General features: G+C 36.8%; 1 protein-coding gene across 1 annotated transcript in view; it reads left to right on the top strand.

The window, feature by feature from the left end:
• The window catches only part of LOC150076513 (muscle calcium channel subunit alpha-1-like), a 1171392-nt gene that overhangs the window by 837446 nt on the left and 308692 nt on the right, over positions 1–25254 (top strand). The window contains exon 30 of the mRNA XM_090387375.1: positions 5209–5331. Within this exon, the coding sequence (XP_090243501.1) occupies positions 5209–5331 (123 nt within the window). The remainder of the gene's footprint in view (positions 1–5208; positions 5332–25254) is intronic.

Here is a 25254-nt window from a genome sequence, read left to right on the forward strand (position 1 = left end):
CTCTTTCTCACACACGCAAGTGCTGTAGGGCCCGATGACATCCACTACGAAATGGTAAAACACCTCACACCACAATGTAAGGATCACCTTTTAATTCTGTTTAGCAGAATTTTTCTTAATAAACAATTTCCGGATTCCTGGCGGAAGGCAATCGTTCTTCCCTTCCCAAAACCAGGAAAGGATCCTAGAAATCCAAGTAACTACCGTCCTATTGCTCTGACAAGCTGTTTGTGCAAGATCCTGGAAAGAATGGTAAATTCTCGCCTGGTATGGTATTTAGAAACAAATGGTCTGCTTTCCAGGACACAGTGCGGCTTCCGAAGAAATAGATCCACTCTGGATCATTTAATCCGATTGTAAACGTCCATTCGTGATGCTTTTATTAAATCCGAGCATTTGGTAGCAGTTTTCTTTGATATTGAAAAAGCGTACGACACAGCCTGGCGATTTAGGATTTTAAAAGACCTCTATAACTTTGGTCTTAGAGGTAACCTTCCTCTTTTTATTAAAAACTTTCTTTCGAATCGCCAGTTTCAAATCCGTTTAGGATCCACCCTCTCTCGAGTTTTCTCTCAGGAAGAGGGAGTCCCACAAGGATCCGTTCTAAGTGTCACGCTTTTCGCAATCAAAATAAACTCTATCGCAGAACAACTTCCACCCACTGTAAACAATGACCTCTACGTTGATGACTTTGCAATATTTTGTCAATCATGCAATATGAGGGTCATTGAAAGGCAACTGCAGAAAACCATTGACCATCTTACAGCTTGTCTTTGGCTAATGGGTTCAGAATTTCATCACAGAAGACCGTTTGTGTGCATTTCTGTCGCAAACATAATCTTCATCCTGACCCAGAATTAAGGCTTGGGCAAAATAACATCCCAGTTGTAGCAGAGTTCAAATTCCTGGGACTTATTTTCGACAAGAAGCTGACATTTTTACAACACATCCGCCAGCTTAGGACAAGGTGTGTAAAAGGGCTTAATATCCTTCGTGCCCTTTCGTCAACTTCGTGGGGCGCAGATCGTGCTACCCTTCTTCGTCTCTACCGGGCACTTGTCCGTTCCAAACTCGACTATGGGTCTCAGGTTTATGGTTCTGCTAGAGATAGTGCACTTCGGTGGTTAGATCCAATCCACCATCAAGCCATCCAGACAGCCACCGGAGCATTTCGCACATCTCCTATCCAAAGCCTTTACGTTGAAGCAAATGAACCATCTCTTTCTCTTCAACGTAAGCAGTTGTCCTTACAGTATGCCTTCAAATTAAAATCCCTGCCCGATCATCCCACGTGGCCATCCGTGTTTGAGCCGCACTGGGAAAACCTCTATAACACCCGTCGGACTGCCAACAAACCTTTTGGTATTCGGATTCAAGGGCTGTTGAATGAACTAGACTTAACGGTAGACAACGTTGCCCAGTCACCAAGGCAATTCCTTCCACCTTGGCATGCCTATTTTCCAACTTGTGACTTCTCCCTTAAGATCTGGGAGAAGGCTACTACACCACCATCTGTCTACCAGCAACTCTTTGCATCACATAGACAGCAGTATTCTGACTTTCTGCCAATCTATACAGATGGCTCAAAGTTAGAATGTCATGTGGGATCTGCTGTTGTGTTCCCCCACAAAACATTATCCTACAAGATCCAACAAGAATCTAGCATTTATACTGCAGAGTTGCATGCAATACAAACAGCCCTAGATCACATTAAAAATAGCGACTACCAAAGGTATATGATTTATTGTGATTCATCGAGCGTGTTACAGGCTCTGGTATCGGTGAGGTTTAACCCTCATCCGATCCTGTCCAAGATCCGGCATATACTATTTTCTCTTGCAGAATTGGAATTTGATATTCGCTTTTGCTGGATCCCAAGCCACATTGGGATCCGGGGAAATGAATTAGCTGATGCTGCTGCCAAATCAGCCCTTTTCCTGGATAGTCATTGCCTGTCAGTCCCCTATACCGACTACAGGCAAATAATACGCTGTAAATTATATTCCCAATGGCAAGATTCTTGGCATGAACAGGCCACAAATAAATTACATACATCACATTAAGCCTGTAATTTTGCAATGGCAGTCCAGTATACGCAGGATCCGAAGAGAGGAAGTTGTTCTTGCTCGGCTCCGCATAGGTCATAGTCATCTAACACACTCCTATTTGCTGAGGGCGGATGACCCACCTATGTGCGAGAGGTGTAACGTTCTTTTATCCGTCAGTCATATTTTTATTGAATGCCCTGTTTTTATACAAGCACGACGCTTCTGTTTTACTGCTTTTAATAATTTGACTGAGCCATTTACACTCAGTCAGATTATTGGTGACAGAGACAATATGTCCAACGTTTTTAACTTTTTACAATTTATTAATTTTTATTCAAGGATGTAAATTTTATAATTTTTATGCTATTAATTTGTACCTTTTTTGCTTGACGTGGTAGCCGCGGCTACCAAAATGTATTGTAGCATTTTAAATCTGACTTGGCACATTATGGCCTTAGCTGCCAATGCGCCATTAAAAATCAAATCAAATCAACTTGGAAAAACTACATATATCCAATTATGGTACTGTGATATGGTGAGGAAACTGCCATTAAATAGGAGCTGCCATGCCTATATGGCTGCAACAGGTTTGCAGATTGGCAGCTTAAATTTATTGCCGTCAACAGAAGAAGAAGAAGCCTCAGAAGACTGCACTTATGTTAGCAGCAGTATTAGTCTACCATCAACCATATTGATATATGTGGTATCAATATCAATGATCCTGAACTGGTTGCTGATAAGCAGAATAAATATTTTATTTTAAAAGCTTCCACCTTTACATATAAGTGCTAGTTTTATAGTTAGGATAACAGGGGTCTAGCTAATACTAATTGGAAGTTAAATTGTTTTATAGTAGTTGAGGAGTTAGAGGCAATGTTACTTGTATTACAATTAGAAGTGAACAAAGCTCCAAAAGCTGATGCAATCTATTGAAATATACCAAGGGAAGCACCAAAAGATGTGAGAAAACATTTTGCAGTTGTAATGAAAACACTTTTGGATTCAAGCAATATCCCTATATAGACTACAAATATGAAAATGTCTCCTACTCACAGTGGTGGCTCAAAAGGTGAAATGAACAACTACTGTCAGTTTAACTTCAGTGCCAGGGAAGATTATAAAGTCCTTAGTTAAGGATGCAATACAAGATCTTCTGGACAGGCATGGAATTATAAGGAAATAACCACATGGCATCATTAAGGGCAGATCATGTCTAACTAATCTAATTAGCTACTCTAAATTTGTCAGTAAAGAGCTGGATAGAAAGAATAAATTTGACATCAGATTTTAGTAAAGTTTTTAATATAGTACCACATGAATTATTGTTTTTTAAATTGGAGCAAGGTTAAGGGTAAGTTGCTCAAAACAACCCCGGGGGCTCACATCTGGTGAGTATGGGCTTGGCAAACCCAGGGTCCTGAGCTGGATATCATCATTCTTCTCTTTCTTGGTGATTCCTTTCTACTTCTCTCTCTCTCTCTCTCTCTCTCTCTCTCTCTCTCTCTCTCTCTCTCTCTCTCTCTCTCTCTCTCTCTTCTCTCTCTCTTCTCTCTCTCTCTCTCTCTCTCTCTCTCAGGGTGGTAACTTGGGAATTTTTTTTTTTTTTTTTTTTTTTTTTTTGGCTGGTGCAGCATAAGCCTCAGGCTTCCTTGTACCATATGGCCATTAATAATAATAAATAATAATAATAAGTCACTCACTATGGATTAACCATCCCTTTATCCACTACAATTGATAAAAGGATGGTTTAAGTGGTAGATGACTGCAAGTAGTTATAAATGGCCACTCTCTTCATGGACTGATATTATGAGTGGGGACCCACAGAATTCAGTTCTTAGCTCCTTACTATTTCCAGTATTCATTAATGATAGCTTAATGCCTAAGTTTGCCGATAATACAAAGATGGGTAGGACAGTAATCAAGGTATACTATAACAGTTAGATAAATTATTTGCATGAGTCAAGAAATGGAAGTTTGTCTAAATTTCATAGAGATTTTTCTTTTCCCACATTCTGCAGTTGTGCAGGTTCACATCATCATACAAATATAGATGTACTTTTTTCTGTAAATTGTTTCCTAACACTTTACAGACAAAACACTTCTTTGTTTGCATGATGATGCAAATGAATAGACTATGGAATGGGACATATCCAGATATTGTGCTGTAGCACATGCATTGCTACATCCAACACATATCAAGCACATGTAGTGCTCAATATTACCCATAGCATCCCCTTCGGTTGTAAATGCAACGTCTTTAATAGTGTTTCCAGGAACGGGTTTTGCTTCCTCATCCACTTTGCACATTTCATTATTTAATAGCCTTACCTCATAAACAGCCAACACAATGAAAAGCAGAATCTTAAAATTTCTAAATTATTTTTCCTTAAACTATTAGTGGACCTCATCACCTCAAATCTTCAATCAACCAGAATTCATTCAGTGCTGGTGGTGCACTACTGTCTGTTGTTCTTGCAAAACAGTTTTACATATAACACTGATCTTCCATAGAAATAGTCATTGTTCGAGCTGCCCTCCAGCAAGATGGATGCATTAATGAATTCTTTTTTTTTTCCCCCTAAGTTTTTCATTTGTATGTTTTCTAAGTTTTTCTTTGCATGCAATTGGCATATCATATCACAATATATCTTGCTTTCTTTTTACTCATCATTTTGATTCTTTTATGTACCATTTGACCTGGAGCTATATGCTGTTTGATGCCATCACTACATTTTCACCTGGAAGCATTGGAGATTATTTAGGAACTGTTTGTTTTTTCCTATTTATTTCTTTACTCCATTATCTGCATTGTGCATATTCAAATTTGACTGTTCATTGAATATTTTACTGATTCATTCTGGCTACAGACCCATTGGAATAGGTAGACTTAAGTTATGTTCATCCCGCATAGTAAACTAATCAAGTGAATGTGATTAGTTAGGTAGATATACGGACTATTTTTTTTATGGCTCGATAATGACTTTCTGAAATCTTCGTCCCTCCCACATATACACAGTGAGCCAGTGAACCGCTCAACTTATTTTTTTAAATAGTTAGAATGTGTGGTGTTTAATCCATTTTTGATACCTTATTTTTCATTTAATCTTCTTTCTTTCTTGTCTTTTTTTGTATTATTTATTACTTATTTATTTTTATTTAGCCTGGTACAAATATCATTAGCATTAACTTCTTTCGTCTCTTCCGTGTAATGCGATTAATAAAACTGCTCAGTCGTGGAGAAGGTATCAGAACACTACTGTGGACTTTTATCAAGTCTTTTCAGGTAAGAATACAGAAATCATAGTGGTAAAATATATACTTATTGAAATGAAAAAAAAAAAAAAAAATGCATTCTGACTTGCATAAATTATATGATATTTTGATGAATATCCTTTGTGTAAAACCATATACTACTGCTGTAGTATGTGGCTTTACACAAAATACTTGGAAATTTACAAAGTTTTCAAAATTTGTTTTGGAGGATTAATTAGTCCACTAGAACAATGAAGACAACACCAATCATTGTGCATAACTGTTTATGCACAATGTCCAATTTCAATTTAATTGGAAAATTTCCAGCAGTAAGGGATATCATCCAGTTTCTCCAATAAGTTTAGTTTTCTTCTGGTTTTTTTATGAATTGTATTTTTCAAATACAATAGACTGGACTACACACACACACACACACACACACACACACACACACACACACACACACACACACACACACACACACACACACACACACACACACACACACACACACACACACACGACAGTAGAAGCCTTCTTATCCAATGTGATAGAGACTAGTAGTTCGTCAGTAAATTGAAAAGGTCAGTTAAAGCGAAGCGAGGAATCATAAATAAAGTATACATGCATACTTTAAGAATGTCATTTTCACTAAAACATGTACCATTTATATACCATTATCTGAAGTTTGGAAAGTGGAGTGAATACTTTGAATGTGAAAGTACATACTGCAATATATATATTGCGGAAAAAAGGTGGGTAACCACCAATGGCTAATTTACGTATGTTAATCAACATAATGTAGATAACAAATCAGTGTTACATATTGTAGCACTATCTCTCCACTTTTTTTTTAAACATCACATCATTGGCTGTTGAATTAGGCTGTCCAGTATAATGTAAAGCTGAATCTAGGGTTATTTTGGCTGCTGAATGAGAAATTTTCAGCTCTGGATTTGATTTAATCTCTGTCATATTTAGATCAATTTGTTTCTGTCACAGTGTGTATGATTTCTGCATCATCCATAATCACCACCGATTTGTTATAAAACATTTTTGAATCTCTGTTGTTATGTATTTTCTTGCTGTAAATCTTCAGAATCTTTCATTAACATTGTAGAACTTTGGGCCAAAGTTTTCTCCAAGAATTTCATTCTATGTTAGTGCTATATTATAAACACACCTTTGATGTTGATAACTTTTAACAAACATGTAAGACCTTTATTTGTGTCTTCTATTTTTGCAAAATTGAACTCCAAAACTTTTGTCCGTGTTGTCTCTCTAGACATTCCAGAACCTCTTGATCCATATGCTCGATCAGAGATGTTACATTCAGTGGTAAAAACCTAGGCTTTTTGTCCCCTTCTTTAAGTTCCTCACAATTAGGATGTGAAAGAGCATTATCCACAAAGAGAATAGCCTTTTCAGGTATGACTCAGGTAAGTAGAGTCCATCCATGCTGAATTTTGTGAGTGATAGTAAACTGGTAAAGATGAACAATTTATCTTTTTAAAAGCCCTAGGATTAGTTGATATACTAACAACAGCAAAAAACAGAAATCTGTGAGTTGCATTGCAACAGGCAACTATCTCTCTCTCTCTTTCTCTCTCTTTTTTTTTTATCCTGGTCCTGCATCATCTGCTTCTTTTTTTTTTTTTTTTTTCCTAGCATTTTTGTAGATAATATCTTATAATTTAGACCTGTTTTGTCCATACTGGAATTGTTCTCGAATCAGTTCTTTTTTTCTATGTTTAAAAATAACATTAAATCCTTAAATGTTTAAGAATGGTTAGCAGGTAATCTCCACAAATACTTAATATGTGAATGCCATGACTTTTTTTTTCTGATGGAAAACTATGTGCACTGTTGTTCTGATGTAAAGATCATGGTCTTTTCATTGATACTGCTTTTATGGGTCTACTGTGATTGGATTGCAAAATATAAATTTTCTTCTTATACTCCAGGACACTCAGGGTCAGAGGAGTTTGTGAGAGAGAGAGAGAGAATATAAGAATATTACCATATTTAGTAGTCATGCAGGTTTAAATTGCATCTACTTCTATACCCATGCACTCAACCAGTCAGCTACAATGGCCTTTTCTGCTATCTGTAATTTTCGTTTTTTTAAAGTGGAGCAAGAACTTAACTACCCTTGCAAAATAAACTGAATGCCAAATACTTCTGGTTTTTTTATCTGTTTTTTTTCCCAGTCTTTTACAGTTGTCTCATCCACATATAATTCAGTAGCAATTTTTTTTGAGAGAGATTTACCTTTATCAAGTCTTTCCAAAGCGTCCAACTTAGTTTGAATAATATTTAATTAAATTACATACCATGATTACAATAACAGATAATTTTGCTGGTCAAACATGTGTTAGAACAAACACACAATTGACCTCTCAGGAAGCATACAAATCAACAGATCGGTGCAATGTACTATACTAATTTACTTAGCTGCAAGCATAGTGATCTAGTATCCACAGCAGTGTGCTGTGGGAATCAGTCAGTATGTTTTAAAGAGAGGAGGAGGAGGAAAGCTGCAGTTAAGAAGGCTTCTGTTTGTGTATGTGTGTGTTTTTCCCCCCTAATTATAGACCTGCCATATTTAATGATATTCACTTGAAAAGCTGTTATTAGGTGGCTCTTATGAAACATGCCAGTTAAGTATGTGAAGGATATGATTTTTTATTTTTTACATGAATGTTCAGTCATATTCACAGAATAAAAAATTTCTTAATTTTATCATTTTTGTATGTGAACAAAGTTATTTTTCATTCAAAATGCTCTTATTTGCTATGTAATGCTCTCCATTCATTATTTATCTTTGGTGTGTCATTATTGGTACTTTGTGTGGTTTTAAAGCAAGTTGATAGTGGTCAAGATCTAATATGAAACAGTTATTATGATTACTTCAAGTACGAAAAACAGTAATGTTAGGTAACAGAAGCAGTTATTATTTTTCAAGAATTTAGGTATGTACTGATATGTTCCTTGTTTATTTGAAGTCAGAAAAAGGAAGTAATACAGTTTAAGCCAATATCCCTTTTGTATATATATCACATGGTGGGAAAAGTGGTATTACTCAAAATATTAAGTGCCTAAAGCACATATATAATGTTAATTTTAATAGAAATTAAAAGATTAATTTTAATAGAAAATGATCTTCCTGTGACTATGGTAGATTGTGCTGCCAGTCCATTTTTCAGAAAAGTCTTTCTGAAAAATAATTCACTAAAAAAGCAATGATTTGTGTAGGAAAAAAAGCATCAGCTGTTTTAAATAAAATGATGTCAGATATAACTGCTAGAGTTGTGCAGTGATATTAAAATGGATGAAATCTTAATGATTTTCTGTTTTAGTCAGTGGTAGTAATGTGCTAAGATTTATTCAATTGTTATAACATGTTGTGAATAAAATACAGAGAATTTCAACAACCATGCATTCCACACTTGCCTTGAAAATTGATTCTACTGGACAAAATATAGGGGATTTAATTGTTTCAGAATTTATGATAAATGATAAATAATATAAGTTGGAATTTAAATGATAATACTAAAGATAATAATATTAGAAGTTGAGCATGGCATTCAGTGCTGAATGTCAATTTACAAGAGAGAATTTTTTGATCCCTTCCCCCTGCTCACCAGCCAAACAGCTTTTCTCCACCTTTCCCCAAAACATAATAAAATTATGACTTTGTTACTAAATTCAGAATTTAAAAAAAATTTTGCAAATTTCTGCTTGATTTAATTTTTTTTCTCTCTAGTTAATAAACTGTTAGCCACGTATGTTATACTATTTATTTTTAGCTTATTCCAGAGGTAAACAAACAAGTGGGAGCATGCAATTTCCTTAGCTGAGAAAATCAGCCACAGAAACCATATTTCATAGTTATTCCAGTGAATGAGGGGACTACTATTAGAGACTTACACCTATATGTTTTATCAAGAATAAACTAAAAATAAATAGATTGTAGTCACATTGTGTAAAACATATAGAATGCCCAAGGATAGAATTTTATTGTGTGTTAGATATTGCATAACATTAAACCATATTTTTTCTGTGTATTTTTTATTTACATATTTTTTTGTGTGAGTTTTTTTGTATGTGGGGTAAAGCTAAATTTGATTGAAATTGCCATTCAGTATGATGCCGAAGAAATATGATGCAGTGTATAAGATGACATATGTTCAAGATTTTCTGCATAACATAAAACCTTGTAAAGGTGTAACACATTTGCTTTGTGTACTGATATGTAGATGCGATTTTTAATTTCTAGCATCAGAAAATATGATATAATGAGACATTTTGAAATAGATATGATAAGAACAATGTGAAATACATAAAAATAAATATGAAATAGATGTAGCAAATAGATAATATCAAGTGTTGTTTATTAAAAAAAATTGAAACTTGACTACACTTCCTCTCTATTTATCATATAATTCAAACTGGTACTTGTTGTTATACTCTGAGTGTGCTATGGGCTGCTGTATTTTTAACAGTTTAGCAATATTGTGCATATTGCTAAAATGGAATTCTGTAATAAACAAACACAGTCATTTAGGTTATAATTTTTTAAAAATAATAATCTGGCAGGGAGCCCAAAATTTATAGTTTTGACTCAACATTTAGGTGCCTCTGTTGCCGGGTGGGAAGGAGCAGCAGTGCGTAGCACACGCTTCTTGATTAGACTGGGGTTCGAGCCCATCACCACCAAATACGGAGGATGCGGAAAGGTCAGGGAATGACCACCGCATATCCTGGAGCAATATGGCCTTAGTTGCTAATGCTCCTAAAAACCAAATAACAACAACAACAATGACTCAACATTTAAATAAATATTAACCCAGCAGCAGTTGTACCAAAGTATGTGCATTGGTGGTCTCACTGCATTTGTCAGGTGGCCAAATTTGTGTTTTATTTATGGAAAAAAATTTTTGGATTTTTTTTTAAATTCTGAGATAAAGTATACTAATATATATATATATATATTCTATTTTTAATCAGTTAACATACTACTTTATTGTATTTAAATTTTAATAAGAAAACTAAATATTTAAGAATGTTGTGTTTTTTACAGATTATTTTTTAAAAAACAAAAAGATATTAATTCTGCTGAAGACAAAAAAAATTAGTCATAAAATATTATGAAATTAATAGTCTCCTCCATTTTTCAGTTTAGGAAATGGTTAAGAGCATAAAATTTCAAATTTTTCACATGCACAATGTATTTCTGCTAACATATTATGTATGAATGCATAAATGGGCAGCAACCTTTATTAATTCTGCTTAAAATTATGAAAAAACATGATAAAATCAATCAGTGCAAAAAAAATTCAAATATACACCCATGCACATGTTTCTGCCTTGATATAATGCTTGTAGGCCTTATTTTCATATATTATGAGTAGTGGCAGAGATGCAAGAAAACAAGCATATAAACCATCACCCAAAAAAAAAAGAAAAGCCTACCCATATCACTTCTCCATCACTTCCAATAATTTGTCTAGTTCTTCCTTGAATTTATACAAACTACCCACTTCCAAAACAACAGATGGAAGTATGTTCCAACATTTAACCATCCATTGGCTGTTGGAAAACTTATGCACATCTATCATGCAACAGTCTTTCCTCAACTTGAATTTATTCCCCCCTCATATGTTTAGTTTGAACAAGACAAAGAATACCATCAGAAATGAGCTTGCTCAATCCATTCAAAGCCTTAAACACACCAATCAGATAACCATGCTGGTGCCTACTCTCTAAATGATGCAGGTTGCAGAACTGAAGCCATTTTTGCTAAGCCCACCCTTTTGTTTCCCCTCACCAATCTTATAACCCTTCTCTGTACCCTTTCCAGGAGCTCTACATCCTTCCTCCAAACCTGTATGCAGTACTGAAGATTTGGCCTGACTATTGTCTTATACAATGGGATAATCACCTTATCCCTGCTAGCAAGATTCCAATATATCATTGGCAAAACTTCATGAGCTGTTGTCCTGGCAGTTCATAGAACTTTATATCTGACTGCACAATCACCCCAGTTTTTTTAATTTTCCACTACACTGAATGTAGTACCACACAGTTGTATGTTAATCTAAGATTACTGTTACCTGTAATTACTGTACCTTACATTTGTCAATGTTCAACTTCAACTGCCATTTCCCAGCCCATCTGCCTGATTTTTCTAGATCGTATTTCAGTATCATAATTTAATTACTCTCATTAACAACCCTGCCAACCTTTGTAACAACTGCAAACTTAGACATTAAGCCTGATATACCTTCATCAATATCATTAATAAATACAGAAAACAACAATGGGCATCAATGAACCCTTGGGAAACTCCACTAATTACATTAGGTCACAAAGGGCGGTGCCCATTGATAGCTACTTTCTCTCTTCTCCCACTCAAACATCCTTTTTCCATAGCATTAATTTTACATTAATGCTACGCTGCTCGATTTTGTATAGCTGTATTTTATGTGCAACAGTAAAAGAAATCTTTCTTGATATCTATGCATATATTGTGTCAAGATAATTTTTTGCATTCATTTCCTTTTAGTAGTAGTAATAGAGGCATGTGATGCAAGAAAGCAAGTGTATGAGCTTATTTTTTATTTTTTTTAATTTTTTGGTAGTTGTTGGCGCATCGGCTTCCATGGCCATAGTGCACCTCCCAAGGTTTTTGCAGTACTTTGATCCAAGCCCGAGGCGGGATTCGAACCCGCGACCTTTGGGTTGCCAGGCAGGCACTTTATCCACCTGGCTAGCCCGGTCGGCATATGAGCTTATGTAGCATCAGCAAAAAAAAAAATTTCTGATTCCCTCTAAATGTTTGTCCAGTTCCTCCTTGAATTTATTTAAACTATCAACTTCCACAACGACAGATGGAAGTCGTTCCAGCAATTAACCACCCACTGGCTAAAGGCAAATTTCCGCACATCTCTTCTACAACTGTCTTTCCTCAATTTGAATTTATGCCCTCTTAGATTCGTAATCTGAGCAAGTGGAAGAATCCCATCAGAATTCAGCATGCTCAACCCATTCAAGGCTTTATACACCTCAATCAGTCACCTCGCAGGTGCGTAGTCTCCAACTGCTGCAATTTGCAGAACTTAAGCCTCTCTTGGTAAGAGGATCCCTTCGTTCCCCTCACCAATCTTGTTGCCCTTCTCTGTATGCGCTCAAGCAAATTTACATCCTTCCTAAAATGAGGCCTCCAGACCAATCATACTGGTCATACAGGATTGCCCCTTAATAAATCCATTCTGTGACTACAGTTATACAACCGTCACATTCTGTGACTACAGTAGTGTTTTGGGCATATTTTGGCTCTAGATAATTTTTTGCATTCATTTCCTTTTAGTAGTAGTAATAGAGGCATGTGTTTGCAAGAAAGCAAGTGTATGAGCTTATGTAGCATCAGCCAAAAAAAAAAAAAAGAAAGAAATTTTTTTTTTTTGGCTGTCTGACATATTTGTTTTGAGACCTTTTTCCATTGTATGAGATTCAAGTCACAATTGAATAAACTGATTTCCCATAGTGTACGGGATATGGAATCATTGTCTTTAACCAATTAGCATTAGCAAACCATGACATTGTGGCATGGGTCAATGTCGTGTCAGGTTGACCAGAAGTGTTCAGCAATGGCCAAGTGTTCTATGTCTGCTAAGAAAATGGCTTTTTTGGAAAGTAAAATAAATTTCAGCATCTGGTGACTAGACTCTGCGAGGTGATCTAATTAAGGTATATAAGGCCTTGAATGGATTGAGTAGGCTCAATTCTGATGGGATTCTTCCTTTGGCCCAGATTAATCACCTAAGGGAACATGTACATTCAAATTAAGCTAAGACAGTTGCAAAATAGATGTTCGGAAATTTGTATTTAGCCAGTGAGTTGTTGAATGCCGGAACAAACTTCCCTTTGTCGTTGTGGAAGTTGACAGCTTAAATAAATTCAAGAAAGAACTGGACAAACTTTTGGACAGGATGGAGAAGTGAACGGGATATAATTATTATATATAACACTATTATTATATAGTGTATATATGTAAATTGTATTATGAAATATAATTTTATAATTATATTATTGTAATAACTATCATATAATATATATATTTTTTAATATTATATATATACAGAGAGAGGTTCGGATCTAACAGGCAGAAAATTAAGTAGGGGTGGCGCAAAATAAAATAAATGACTTAGGGGTGCCGTTATTAAAAAAAGGTTGAAAACCACTGTTATAGCCCAAACCTCTATACATTCAAGGTATAGTGGCTATAAGGTATAATAAGCTATATTATTAATATGTGATAAAAGAGTTGTTATTATAATAATTAAGTTTTATGTGGATATTGCCATGTTGGATGATCAGAAAGGCATTTGATTTTTTGCAGCATAATTCAGAAGAACTTGTGTGTGAACACTAAGAGGAAATGTATGGTTTCAGTGTATAAACTGTGTTCTTGAAAGGCTACCAAGACATTAGCAACAAAAGCACTATGATGGATAGTATCTAACCATTTTAATACATTTTTTCTAGCAGAGTTATAGAGGGAAGTTCCATAATCTAAACTGGATCTTATCATGACTGATATATATGTGCAGCAGCAAAAAAAAAGTGATCTGCACCTTACAAAATGGGATATAGATCACTTTTTTTTGAGGAAATTAATTTTATCATTCATGATTAGTCCGAGAAATCAGACATATGTTTGAGTGGGATCGCTTGGTTACCTATTCATAATTTGGGATCAGGATGTATCTTGCATTTACTACAGAAATGTAATAGTGCTGGCTTCTGTATCTGATATCTGTTATAGATGATCCATGTCTATTTTATTTATAACACCTTGCTGTCTGTATTGTGAGTGCATATTGTGAGTGACGTGAAATAATGAGGTCATCCACATAGATATATACATTTCAACAGCTTCAGTAATATCTTGTGTAATGAGGTTAATTTTGATTATAACAGAGTTGTACCGAGGACTGAACCTTGGGAAACCCCATCTTGAACATGCTTTCGGGACTTATTATGGTTATATCGGACCTGGAAGGTTTGATATATTTAGTAAATGGCCTTGCATTCCTGGTCTGTAAGTCATGCAAGATACCATATCTCCAATGGTGGAGATATGGTTATATCAAAAGCTTTCTTGATGTCATTTATGAGAAAGACATTGCGTACATTTTCTTTTGCCTCCATCATGATATCCAAAGTTGATCTATTTTTCTGAAAATCATATTGACTAGGACTAAGAAGGTTACGTATCTCAAGAAACCATGTTAGACAATTGTTTAACACTCTAAGGTTTGTCCAAGACAACTTGACTTTTCTAATACAACCTTGTCTGTACATAAAAGTATTACAATGATTCATTGAAGTGTTTATTTTTGGAGTTAAGTTAGTTTCTTGTAAACATACAGTGGCAGAATTGTAGGCATGTATAAGATCTTTAATGTCATTGATATTACTTAAATGATCACAACAATTCCATTGAAGTATTTGTAAGCATTACTTAGGACTTAGTTGTTGTTTCTGATGCTTTTCACTGTGTTAGCTGTTTACGAGGTATGGCTATTAAATAATGAGACTGTGCATACAGCCACTGCACACAAAGTACCACCTGTGAACAAAGACACTTCTTTGTTCACAGGTGGTTTTCAAAAAAAAAACATGTAACTATATTGCTTTATATTGTTACAGTAATTAATGAAACATTACTAGTCATGGCCATACCCCCCCCCCCCCGTCCATGTGGAATTTGAAAAAAAAAAGTTAAATTCTGCTCAACTGACCTTTGGTAGTAGTTCTATGTTTGAATAAAAAATGTTCCTTTTTTTTTTTTTTTGTCTAAGTTTGTTATTAGCATATATGCACAAGTGCCCATCTTCACCATGTCCATCCCTCTGTCTGTCTGTCCATCCATCTGGTTCCTGGGCAACACGATGCTGTCACCCCTCTCACTAGTGGATGAACCCACTGCTTGGCAATACCTGCCAAGCAGTGGGTTCGTCCACTAGTGAGAGGTACACTGCATTCATGTAGACAGTAATTTGATGTCTATATGGATAAACATCGTGAGTTAATCAACTTTGAAAGAGGGATGATAGCCATGCCCAATGCATGGGTCACTCTATTGCAGAGGTGGTACAAAAATTACACTATCCCCGATTGAGAGTATCAAGAGTGTATTAGGAATATGCCATTTCTGGATTAACATCTCCTTGTGGACAGCCAGTGGGTGGAGAAAGGTGGTGGATGAACATGGCCATCAACGTCTGTCTCACATTGTTTCAGATACCCGGAGAGTGACAGTGGCACAAATCACTGCTAACTTCATTGAGGGAAGTGCCAGAAATCATCTCGCCAAGATCATCAGGCAATAATTAGCCGCAACAGGTTATGAGAGCCGCCTACCCAACACAGTCCCATTGTTAACACCACAACACAGAACTCCAAGGCTCAACTGGGCGAAAGAACATCGGCACTGGACCTTGAATGATTGGAGATGGGTCTCCTGGTCCAATGAGTCCCAATTCCAGTTATTTCGAGCAGACAGAAGGATGCATATCTGGTGGAAAACGCGCAAAGTTATGCACTCATCATGTCAACAAGGAACTGTTCAGGCAGGTGGACGGTCGCTAATGGTCTGGGAAATGTTCAACTGGCACACGTTGGGATTTCTAGTACATCTAGATGCATCTCTGAATGGTCCAGGTTACGTGTTCATCCTTGCAGACCATCTGCATCCATTCATGGTCATCATAAACCCACGGGGCAATGGACTCTTCCGGCAGGACAATGCATCTCCCCACAGAGCTTGTGACTAGAATATGGTTTGCAGAGCATTCCACAGATTTACTACATTCCATTCGAGCTTTGGAAAGGCCCATTCGACTCATTCCTGGGTCGAGATTCCACCCAGGAATGTGAGGAATTATGGACTGCGGTGCAGCAAACATGGATACCTGTGGAACGCTTTCATGAACTAGTGGACTCAAAGCCTCGCCGTCTGACTGCCCTTATCTGAGTGAAAGGTGAGCCTACCCATTACTGGGTAGGTATCCCATGATTTCTGTCCACTCAGTGTAATAACTTGACTCCCAGTTGATGGATTATCATAAAATTTTATATTGGTTCATATAGAAAGATTTGTCTAACCATCCCAAATTTCACTATTCACTAAAATCAGACAAATAGTAATCTGGGCATTTTATTTCATTGTTTCATTACAATTTGTATAGGAAAAAAGAAATATTAAATTAGTTTTAATACAGTATTGTTAGCTTTGGACAGTGTGTGCATGCCTCTCATGTATTGTCACTCATGAATGTGGTATTTCTAGGGCCATGAAAATGGGGGGGTGCGTTGTATGTGCTGCATTAGGGCCCCCTATCTGGGATCCGAATCAAGGGAGCCATCAAATCTCAACATAAATAAAGGAGGCTCCATAACCCATTTTGCTTCCGGGCCTCCAAGTACTTTTGCACAGCCCTGGGTTTGCTTTTGAAGAGATACATATACAGAGAGAAAAGAGACTTAAAAATATATAGAAGAAGAGTAATAAAAATCATAGATTTGTAATTAACTGAAAATTGGTGAAATAATGAGCACCTTAACCTGCATGGCATGTAATTTGCCTTTAATTTCTTAAAGAATTACAGATTATTCTCAGATGACAGTACCACTTCTTGTGACTGCAAAAGCAGCAGAACTGCTAAATTATGGTTATATGATTTTCAAAAAGTTGTTAATTTTGATTACATGTTATTAGACATTTTTATGTTAATTTAGTATTGGCAAATGATGCAAGAAAGCAAACTAATACAGTATCAACAAAAAAAAAAAAAAAAAAAAAAAAAGAAAGAAACAGACACCTCCCAGTTCACCTAATCATTCCCTCCAAATAGTTTGTCTAGTTCTTCCTTCAATTTATTTAAGCTATCAACTTCTATGACAACAGATGGAAGTTTGTTCCAGCAATCAACTACCCACAGGCTAAAGGCAAACTTCGACACATCAGTTCTGCAACCGTCCTTCCACAATTTGAATTTGAGTTCCCCTCAAGTGTATGTAGTCTGAGAAAGAGAAAGAATCCCATCAGCATTAAGTTTTCTCACTCCATTCAAAGCCTTAAACATCTGAATCAGATCACCTTGCTGGTGACTAATCCCCGGATGGTGCAATTTGCAGAAATTATACCTTTCTTGGTAGAAGAACCCCTTTGATCCCCCTCACCAATCTCGTTGCCCTTCTCTCTACTCGTTCCAGAAGCTCTACATTCTCCCTAAAAAGATGCCACCAGATCTGTATGCAGTACTAAAGATGTTGCCTGACCATTGCCTTATACAATTGCATAATTACCTCCTTGTTCCTGATAGCAAAATTCCTCTATATCATTTACAAAACCCTATGATCTTCCCCAGCAGTGTATCTGCATTGCTCAGAGAACTTCATAGCCAACTGCAAAATTATCCCCCCCCCCTCCAGATATGTTTTCATTTTCCACTACTTCAAGTGTAGTACCACACAGTTGGTACATTACTCTAGGATTACTGCTACCCATAGCTACCCATATGCAGTACTTTGCATTTGTCAATGTTCAACTATTGCCATTTCTCAGTCCATCTGCCTAACTTTTCTAGATTCCTGTGATTAATCACCCTGCCAACCTTTGTATCATCTGCAAACTTAGACATTAAGTATAATATGCCTTCATCAATATCATTTATAAATATAGAACACAACAATTTGGCTAATACAGAACCTAGGAGACTCCACTAATAATATTAGTCTATGAAGAGCAATGTTCAGTGATTACTGTCTTCTCAAACTCCAACATCCCTTTATCCATAGCAGCATCTTGCCCTTAATTGCCACATTGCTCCAATTTATACTGCAGTCTTTTATAAGCAACAGTATCAAAAGCATTCCTTCAATCCAAATATGTGATATCAAACTTATTTTTTGCATCCATTTCCTTTATGACCACATGGTAGTATTCAATAATACTGGTCAGAAAAGATTTCTCCTTAATAAATCCACACTTGTGTCTCAAATGTAATCATAGCCTTGTCTAGATGATCCTACTTTACTTCTTTTACCAGTGACTGCATTATTTTCCTAGAACAGAAGTGAAACTAACAAGTCTATAATTACTTGTACCCCTTTGAAATGGGGACACATTTGCACATCTCCAGTTCGTGGGAACCTCCCCTGAATCCAACGATGCTCTCAAATTATGGTTAAGGGGTTCTTTCTTCTTTTGCAGCCTCCATTAATATAAGTGAATAGATCCCATCCACTGGTGCCTTTCTGGTGTTACTTCAACAATTTCTCTTCCACTTTCCTCTCAGTTATTACAAAATCATTTAGCTCTCTGTTAGGTGTGATTAACTTTTGGCATCCCCTTCCCTAAAGAATTCCTTGCGTGAATGTAGGTGCAAAATACTCGTTTAGTTTGTTAGAAAACTGTGCAAGTTCATCAACAGTTGAACCATTGATATCAAGTGGGCCAATTTGATTCATCCTCTTCTTTCTAGTGTTTACATAAGTAAAGAAGCCTTTGTTTTTCTTTGAATCCTTCACCAAAGATTTCTCGTTATCTGCCTTTGCTTACCTAATCTTCTTTGTGACTTGATTACAGACTAATTTATATCTACTATAGGTTTCTTTCTCACCTGATAATTTATATGCATCCCATGCATTTTTCTTCTCTGCCAAGTCTCATCAGTTCATCTGATATCCATTTAGGTCTATATCTTTAAAAGTATTTCTTATTCGGAATGAAATGCCTATAGCTTCGAAGATTAATTCCTTGAATGCTTCCCATTTAGAATTTGTTGAATGTAACATTGTTATTGGTCCCACTATATAGAATTTAAAAATTGACTGAGACCACTGTAGTTACCTTTACGAAAGCAAAAACCCTTCTTTTTACCCTTGAATGTAGTTACATCTTTTGGCCCCAAGTGCCAAGCAAGTGACTATAGCAATTCCTAAGGATTTTGAAAGCGATTTACTTAAAAGAGCAGTTGATTATAGTATAGTGTTATTTTTCTAAAGTTATTTAATTTTGCTCTTCTGTAGTAAATAAATTAGCTCACTTGACAGAAAGGCAAGAAATCTTTCTTTTTGTATATAGGACTAACTTATTAACACACTAACAACTAATCTTTCCTTATCACTTAGTCACTGATGGCACTGCTCCTGCCTCCACATGGTGGAGCTGGAACCCTGGGAGAAGAAATCCACTCTCCCAGGGCTAAAAGGAGCAATGCTGGACAACATAAAACAGTCCATCTGTGGGCTGCTTTGTGTACTGATCCAAAAGCTAGATAGGCATGACCCAGATCATGACTTAAACCCATCTCATGCCAATAGACAAAAAAAGGAGGGACAGATTATTCTGCTCCTCTCTTTTTAAGCTAGATAGGCATGACTCAGTTCATGACTTAAACCCATCTCATGCCAAGAGACAAAAAAAGGAGGGACAGATTATTCTGCTCCTTGCTTTTTAATATTGCATTCCTCCACAGACCAACACTGAGTAAGATATCTCCATTTTTGATTCAGAAATGTCTCGAAAATGTGGCTGGCCCTCCAAAAATGGTTCGCCAATTAAGATCTGGAGATTTATTAGTGGAGATGAATGAACACAGACATGCTGAGAGACTTGAAAATTTCTACCTTTGGTAGAGTTTCCACAAAGGTTACCCACATGCCACCTGAACTCCTCTAAAGGGGTAATACCAGAATGGGATCTCCTAAATGTATCAGCAGAAGATGAACTTCTCCATTAAATAAACAACCAAAATGTAATCCATGCAAAAAATAATTTTCATCAAAAGAGATGGAGAGCCTGTCCCTACTCAACAGTCATAATGACGTTTAAAACACCAATTCTTCCCACAACTATAAAAGCTGGATACCTCAGATGTCATGTTTGACCATACATTCCCAATCCAGTACGGTGCCTCAAGTGCCAAAAATTTGGTTATTCACAAACTGTATGCAGAGGTGTAGTCACTTATGCTGCTTGTAGTTCTAAAGAACACGCACATACCGACTGTAACAAGGAAACTCAAAACTGTCCTATCTGTCATGGTAACCGTTCTGCCTTCTCTAAGGACTGCAAGCAATGGAAACGAGAGAAGAACATTCAGAAATATAAAATAGAGCATAATGTGTCATATCAAGAGGCAAAGAAACACTTTGCAATTCCTATTAAATCATTGCATAACTGACATACGCATCAGTTACTCAACAACTCCGCTCAGTATCAACTCAAACTGATAGCTCAGTCCCTCCAAATATCTCTATATCTGTTTGGGCTAAATTAGATACAGAGATATTTGGAGGGAGATTGTTCCTTTCTTCATCAAAGGAACAATCTCCCTCCAGATATGCAATTCAAGAAGTAAATATACTAGTAACAATGCCTCCAGATAATAATCCCAATCAGCAACCGAAAGAACAAATCAAGAGCTCTGAAAGAACTGATAGATACAAACTCAGATCTGATACCATGGACATCGATAAAAAAGCAGGTGAAGACGATACAGTTCTTGAAATTCATCCAGAAGATGACATTGACACAGGCAGACCAGTTTTCTCAAAGAAGGAAAAGGCAAAAATAGACAGTTGTAAGCAGACTATTTCATGAACGTTAACAGACAACAGTTTAAGCCAAACAATGGGTACAGTTATTCAGTGGAACTGCTGTGGGCTCCGTGCTAACTTAGTTGATTTTTATGATCTATTAAGTAAATATAAGCCTGTTGCAGTATGCATTCAAGAAATCAATCTCAAAAATACAGTATCTATGACAATTAAGCATTGTACTGTATATAGAAAAGATAGAAGTTCCTCTAATTCAGCTCATGGAGGAGTAGCAGTCATAGTGAACTCTGTTGTTCCCTGTAGACCTGTTCCCATGCAAACATCTTTAGAGGTGGTTGCAGTTCGTGTCACTATTGGTATAACAGTAACATTAGTTTCATTGTATCTATCACCAAACCATACATACACCCTTACTGATTCAGATGATATAGTAAAGCAAATACCTGTTCCCTTTTGTATTATGGGTGACTGAAATGGCCATCGCCCTCAATGGGGTTCTCGACATATTGACTCTAGAGGACAGATAATAGAACAAATTTTAGATAAACATAATCTAACTATTCTAAACACTGGTGATCACACATAAGTACACTCTCAATCTGGCTCAAGTTCAGCTATTGATCTTTCAATATGCTCTCCAATTTCCTATTGTAGTCTACAATAGGATATTTCCTATTGTAGACTGGACTGTTACTGATAACCCTTGTGGTACCGATCACTTTCCTATAATCTGTACTTTCATTTCAGGTTCTCCTCCCCAGAGAGAAATTAGGACAACCTGGAAATTTGACGAGGCTAACTGGACTAAATACAGGAAATAGCTCAAATAGATACTTCCGTTGTTACAACCTTCACAATTGATTCTGCAGTCAGGTACATTACACAAAAAATAATGAAAGCATCCAAGTCTGCTATTCCAAAATCCGGCTTCATCCAAAAATATGGTGGAATGAAGCATGCAACAATGCTAAAAGAGAATCTGTTTCGAAAATATCCAACCACAGCCAACCTCCTACAGTTTAAGAAAGCCAAAGCTAAAGCTCATCATATAAGATGAGAGAGTAGAAAAGAAGCATGGGCACTTTGTACTTCCACCATAAACTGATCCACAGATACTTCTATAATCTGGAAAAAAATCAAACAAATTAATGGTAAATACTCGCAAACAACTTCTCCTATTCTACTTGTAAAAGGGAACGAAATTTCTGAACCTGTAGAAATTGCAAATACCTTAGGTACTTCATTCGAAACACTTTCAGCTGTTGCCAAATATGAACCACTATTCCAATTGTTTAAAATCCTAGACAGAAAAATACAAACTAAATTTTAATACTACCATCCCACATTCATATAACCTCTGACCATGTTTGAATTGCGCAGTGCACTTGCCTGAGTGAAGAGCAGTGCTCCGGTCCTGATGGAATTTTTTACACCATCATCTATCATTTAAGTGAGAATTTGTTAACTGCCCTCATATAACAGAATTTTCTTAGAGCAGTATTACCCTTCTAGCTGGTGCCATTCTTATGTGCTAGCCTTCCCAAAACCAGGAAAAGGCCAAACAGATCCCAGAAATTATCATCCTATTTCTCTAACCAGTTGTCTGGGAAAAACATTGAAAAAAATAGTTAACGCTAGACTGACATGGTTTCTAGAAATGGAAAACATTCCAAGTCCAAACCAGCATGGCTTCCGGAGAAGAGGATCTATGCTTGATCTCATTATCAAAGCAGAAACAAATCGGAATGCTTTCCTCAGAAATGAGCACCTAGTCATGATATGCATTGACATATAGAAAGCCTTCGATACAACTTGGTGATAAGGGGATTCTTCAGGACTTATATAAATGTGGACTTCGGGGTCATCTGCCAAAATTCATTAAGAATTTTCTAGGCAATAGATCGTTTCAGGTCCGATTCCATTCTTCATTGTCTCGAGCATATGTACAAGAAAAGGGAGTTCCCCAAAGATCAGTATTAAGCACCACACTCTTTGCCATTAGGATTGATGCAGTAACCAAGTGTATACCTGACACAGTTGATGCATACCTGAAGATCTTGCCATCTCATGTCATTCTCAAAATATTAGCATTAGCATTAGTAGAGGCATATGATGCAAAAAAGCAAGCTTATGCAGAATCAACCAAAAAAAAAAAAAAAAAACTTCCACTTCACCCCTCCATTCGTTTGAAATACCTGTCCAGCTGAGCCTTAAATTTATTTAGGCTATCAACTTCCACAACAAGGGATGGAAGTCTGTTCCACCAACCAACTACCCGCTGGCTAAAGGCAAATTTCCACACATCTATCCTAAATCTGGATTTCCTCAATTTGAATTTATGCCCTCTCAGGTGATTGTTCTCAGCAAGAGGCAGAATCCTGTCGGCATTGAGCATGCTCAAACCATTCAAGGCTTTATACACCTCTATCAGATCACCTCGCCGGTGCCTAGTCTCCAGATACTGTAATTTGCAAAATTAAGCCTTTCTTCGTAAGAGGAAACCTTTTGTTCCATTCACTAATCTTGTTGCCCTTCTCTGTACTCGTTCCAGCATCTCTATATCCTTCTTGAAATGAGGCCTCCAGAACTGTATACAGAACTCTGGGTGTGGCCTGACCATTGCCTTATACAAGGGAATAATCACCTCCTTATTCCTGTATATCATTGATAAAACACCATGAGCAACTCTTGCAGCCCGTCTGCACTGCTCAGAGAACTTCATATCTGCCTGCACAATTACCCCCAGGTCCTTTTCATTCTCTACCACTGTCAGTGTAGTACCACAGAGTTGGTACACTGCTCTGGGGTTGCCGTTTCCCATATGTAGTACTTAACAATTGTCAATGTTAAACTTCATTTGCCACCTCTCAGCCCATCTGCTCAACCTTTCCAGACCTTGTTGCAGCAGCATAGCATCAGTAGTGTCCTTAACAACCCTGCCAACCTTTGTATTGTCTGCAAACTTGGACATTAAGCTTGATATACCATCATCAATATAATTTATAAATACAGAAAACAATAATGGACCCAACACTGAACCCTGAGGGACTCCACTAATAACATTAGTCCACGATGAGCAGTGTCCATTGATTACCACTCTCTGCCTTCTCCCCCTCAACTACCCCTTTATCCATAGCAGCAATTTGCCTCCAATTCCACGCTGCTCCAATTTGTGCAGCAGTCTTCCATGTGCAACAGTATCAAAAGCCTTTCTATATCCAAGTATATAATATCAAAGTTATTCCCTGCATCCAGTTCTTTTGTGACTGCATCATAGTATCCAATCAAATTGGTCAGGCAAGACTTCCCCTTAACAAAACCATGCTGTGTCCGAGCTATAACTGAAGTCTTGTCTAGAAAGTGCAGTGCTTCTTTAACCAGTGCCTCCATTAATTTTTCTGGAACAGAAGTTAAACTCACAGGTCTATAATTACTTGTGTCAGCCTTTGATCCTCCTTTGCGAATTGGGGTCACATTTGCACAGCTCCAGTCTATGGGTACCTCCCCTGAGTCCAAGGAAGCTCTCATAATTATGGCTAAAGGTTTGCTTACTTCCTTTGCTGCCTCCTTTAATATAACTGGATAGATCCCATCCACCCCAGATGCCTTTCTTGTGTTTATCTTCAACAATTTCTCCTCCTCTTTACTCTCAGTTATTACAAGATTATCTAGCTTACTGCCAGATTTGAATACACCTCTGGCATTCCCCTCGGTGAATAACTCCTCATGGGTGAATGCAAATGTGTCGATGCAAAATATTCATTTAGTTTGTTAGCTACCTGAGCAGGATCATTAACAGTTGAACCATTGATATCAAGGGGACAAATCTCATTCATCCCTTTCCTTCTAGAATTTACATAAGAAAAGAACTCTTTGCTGTTTTTTCGTAATTTTTCGTAATCTGCCTTCGCCTGCCTAACCTCATTTGTAACTTGGTTACAGATCAACTTATATCTATCATAGGCTTCTGTGTTATGTGTTAATTTATATGTATTCCAAGCATTTTTGTTCTCTGCCATATGTCTCATTAGTTCATCTGACTTCCATTTAGGCCTAAACCTTGAACAATATTTCTTAGTTGGTATGTAAAGCCCAGTAGCTATCAAGATAAGTTCTTTGAATGCTTCCCATTTTGAATTTGCTGTTGGTAATATCATCAGTTGGTTCCACTGTATAGAATATAAATACTGTCTCAGACCATCGTAGTCGCCTTTACGAAAGCAATAACCCTTCCCTTTACCCCTGATGGTAGTTACCTCTTTGAGTAAATCCCACTTCAGTACACTGTGATCACAGCTGTTGTTGATATTTGGTTTTT

The sequence above is a fragment of the Mastigoproctus giganteus genome, chromosome 13 (assembly GCF_048544385.1).
Source record: "Mastigoproctus giganteus isolate SK-2022 chromosome 13, ASM4854438v1, whole genome shotgun sequence".
In the NCBI taxonomy this organism is placed as follows: Eukaryota; Metazoa; Arthropoda; class Arachnida; order Uropygi; family Thelyphonidae; genus Mastigoproctus; species Mastigoproctus giganteus.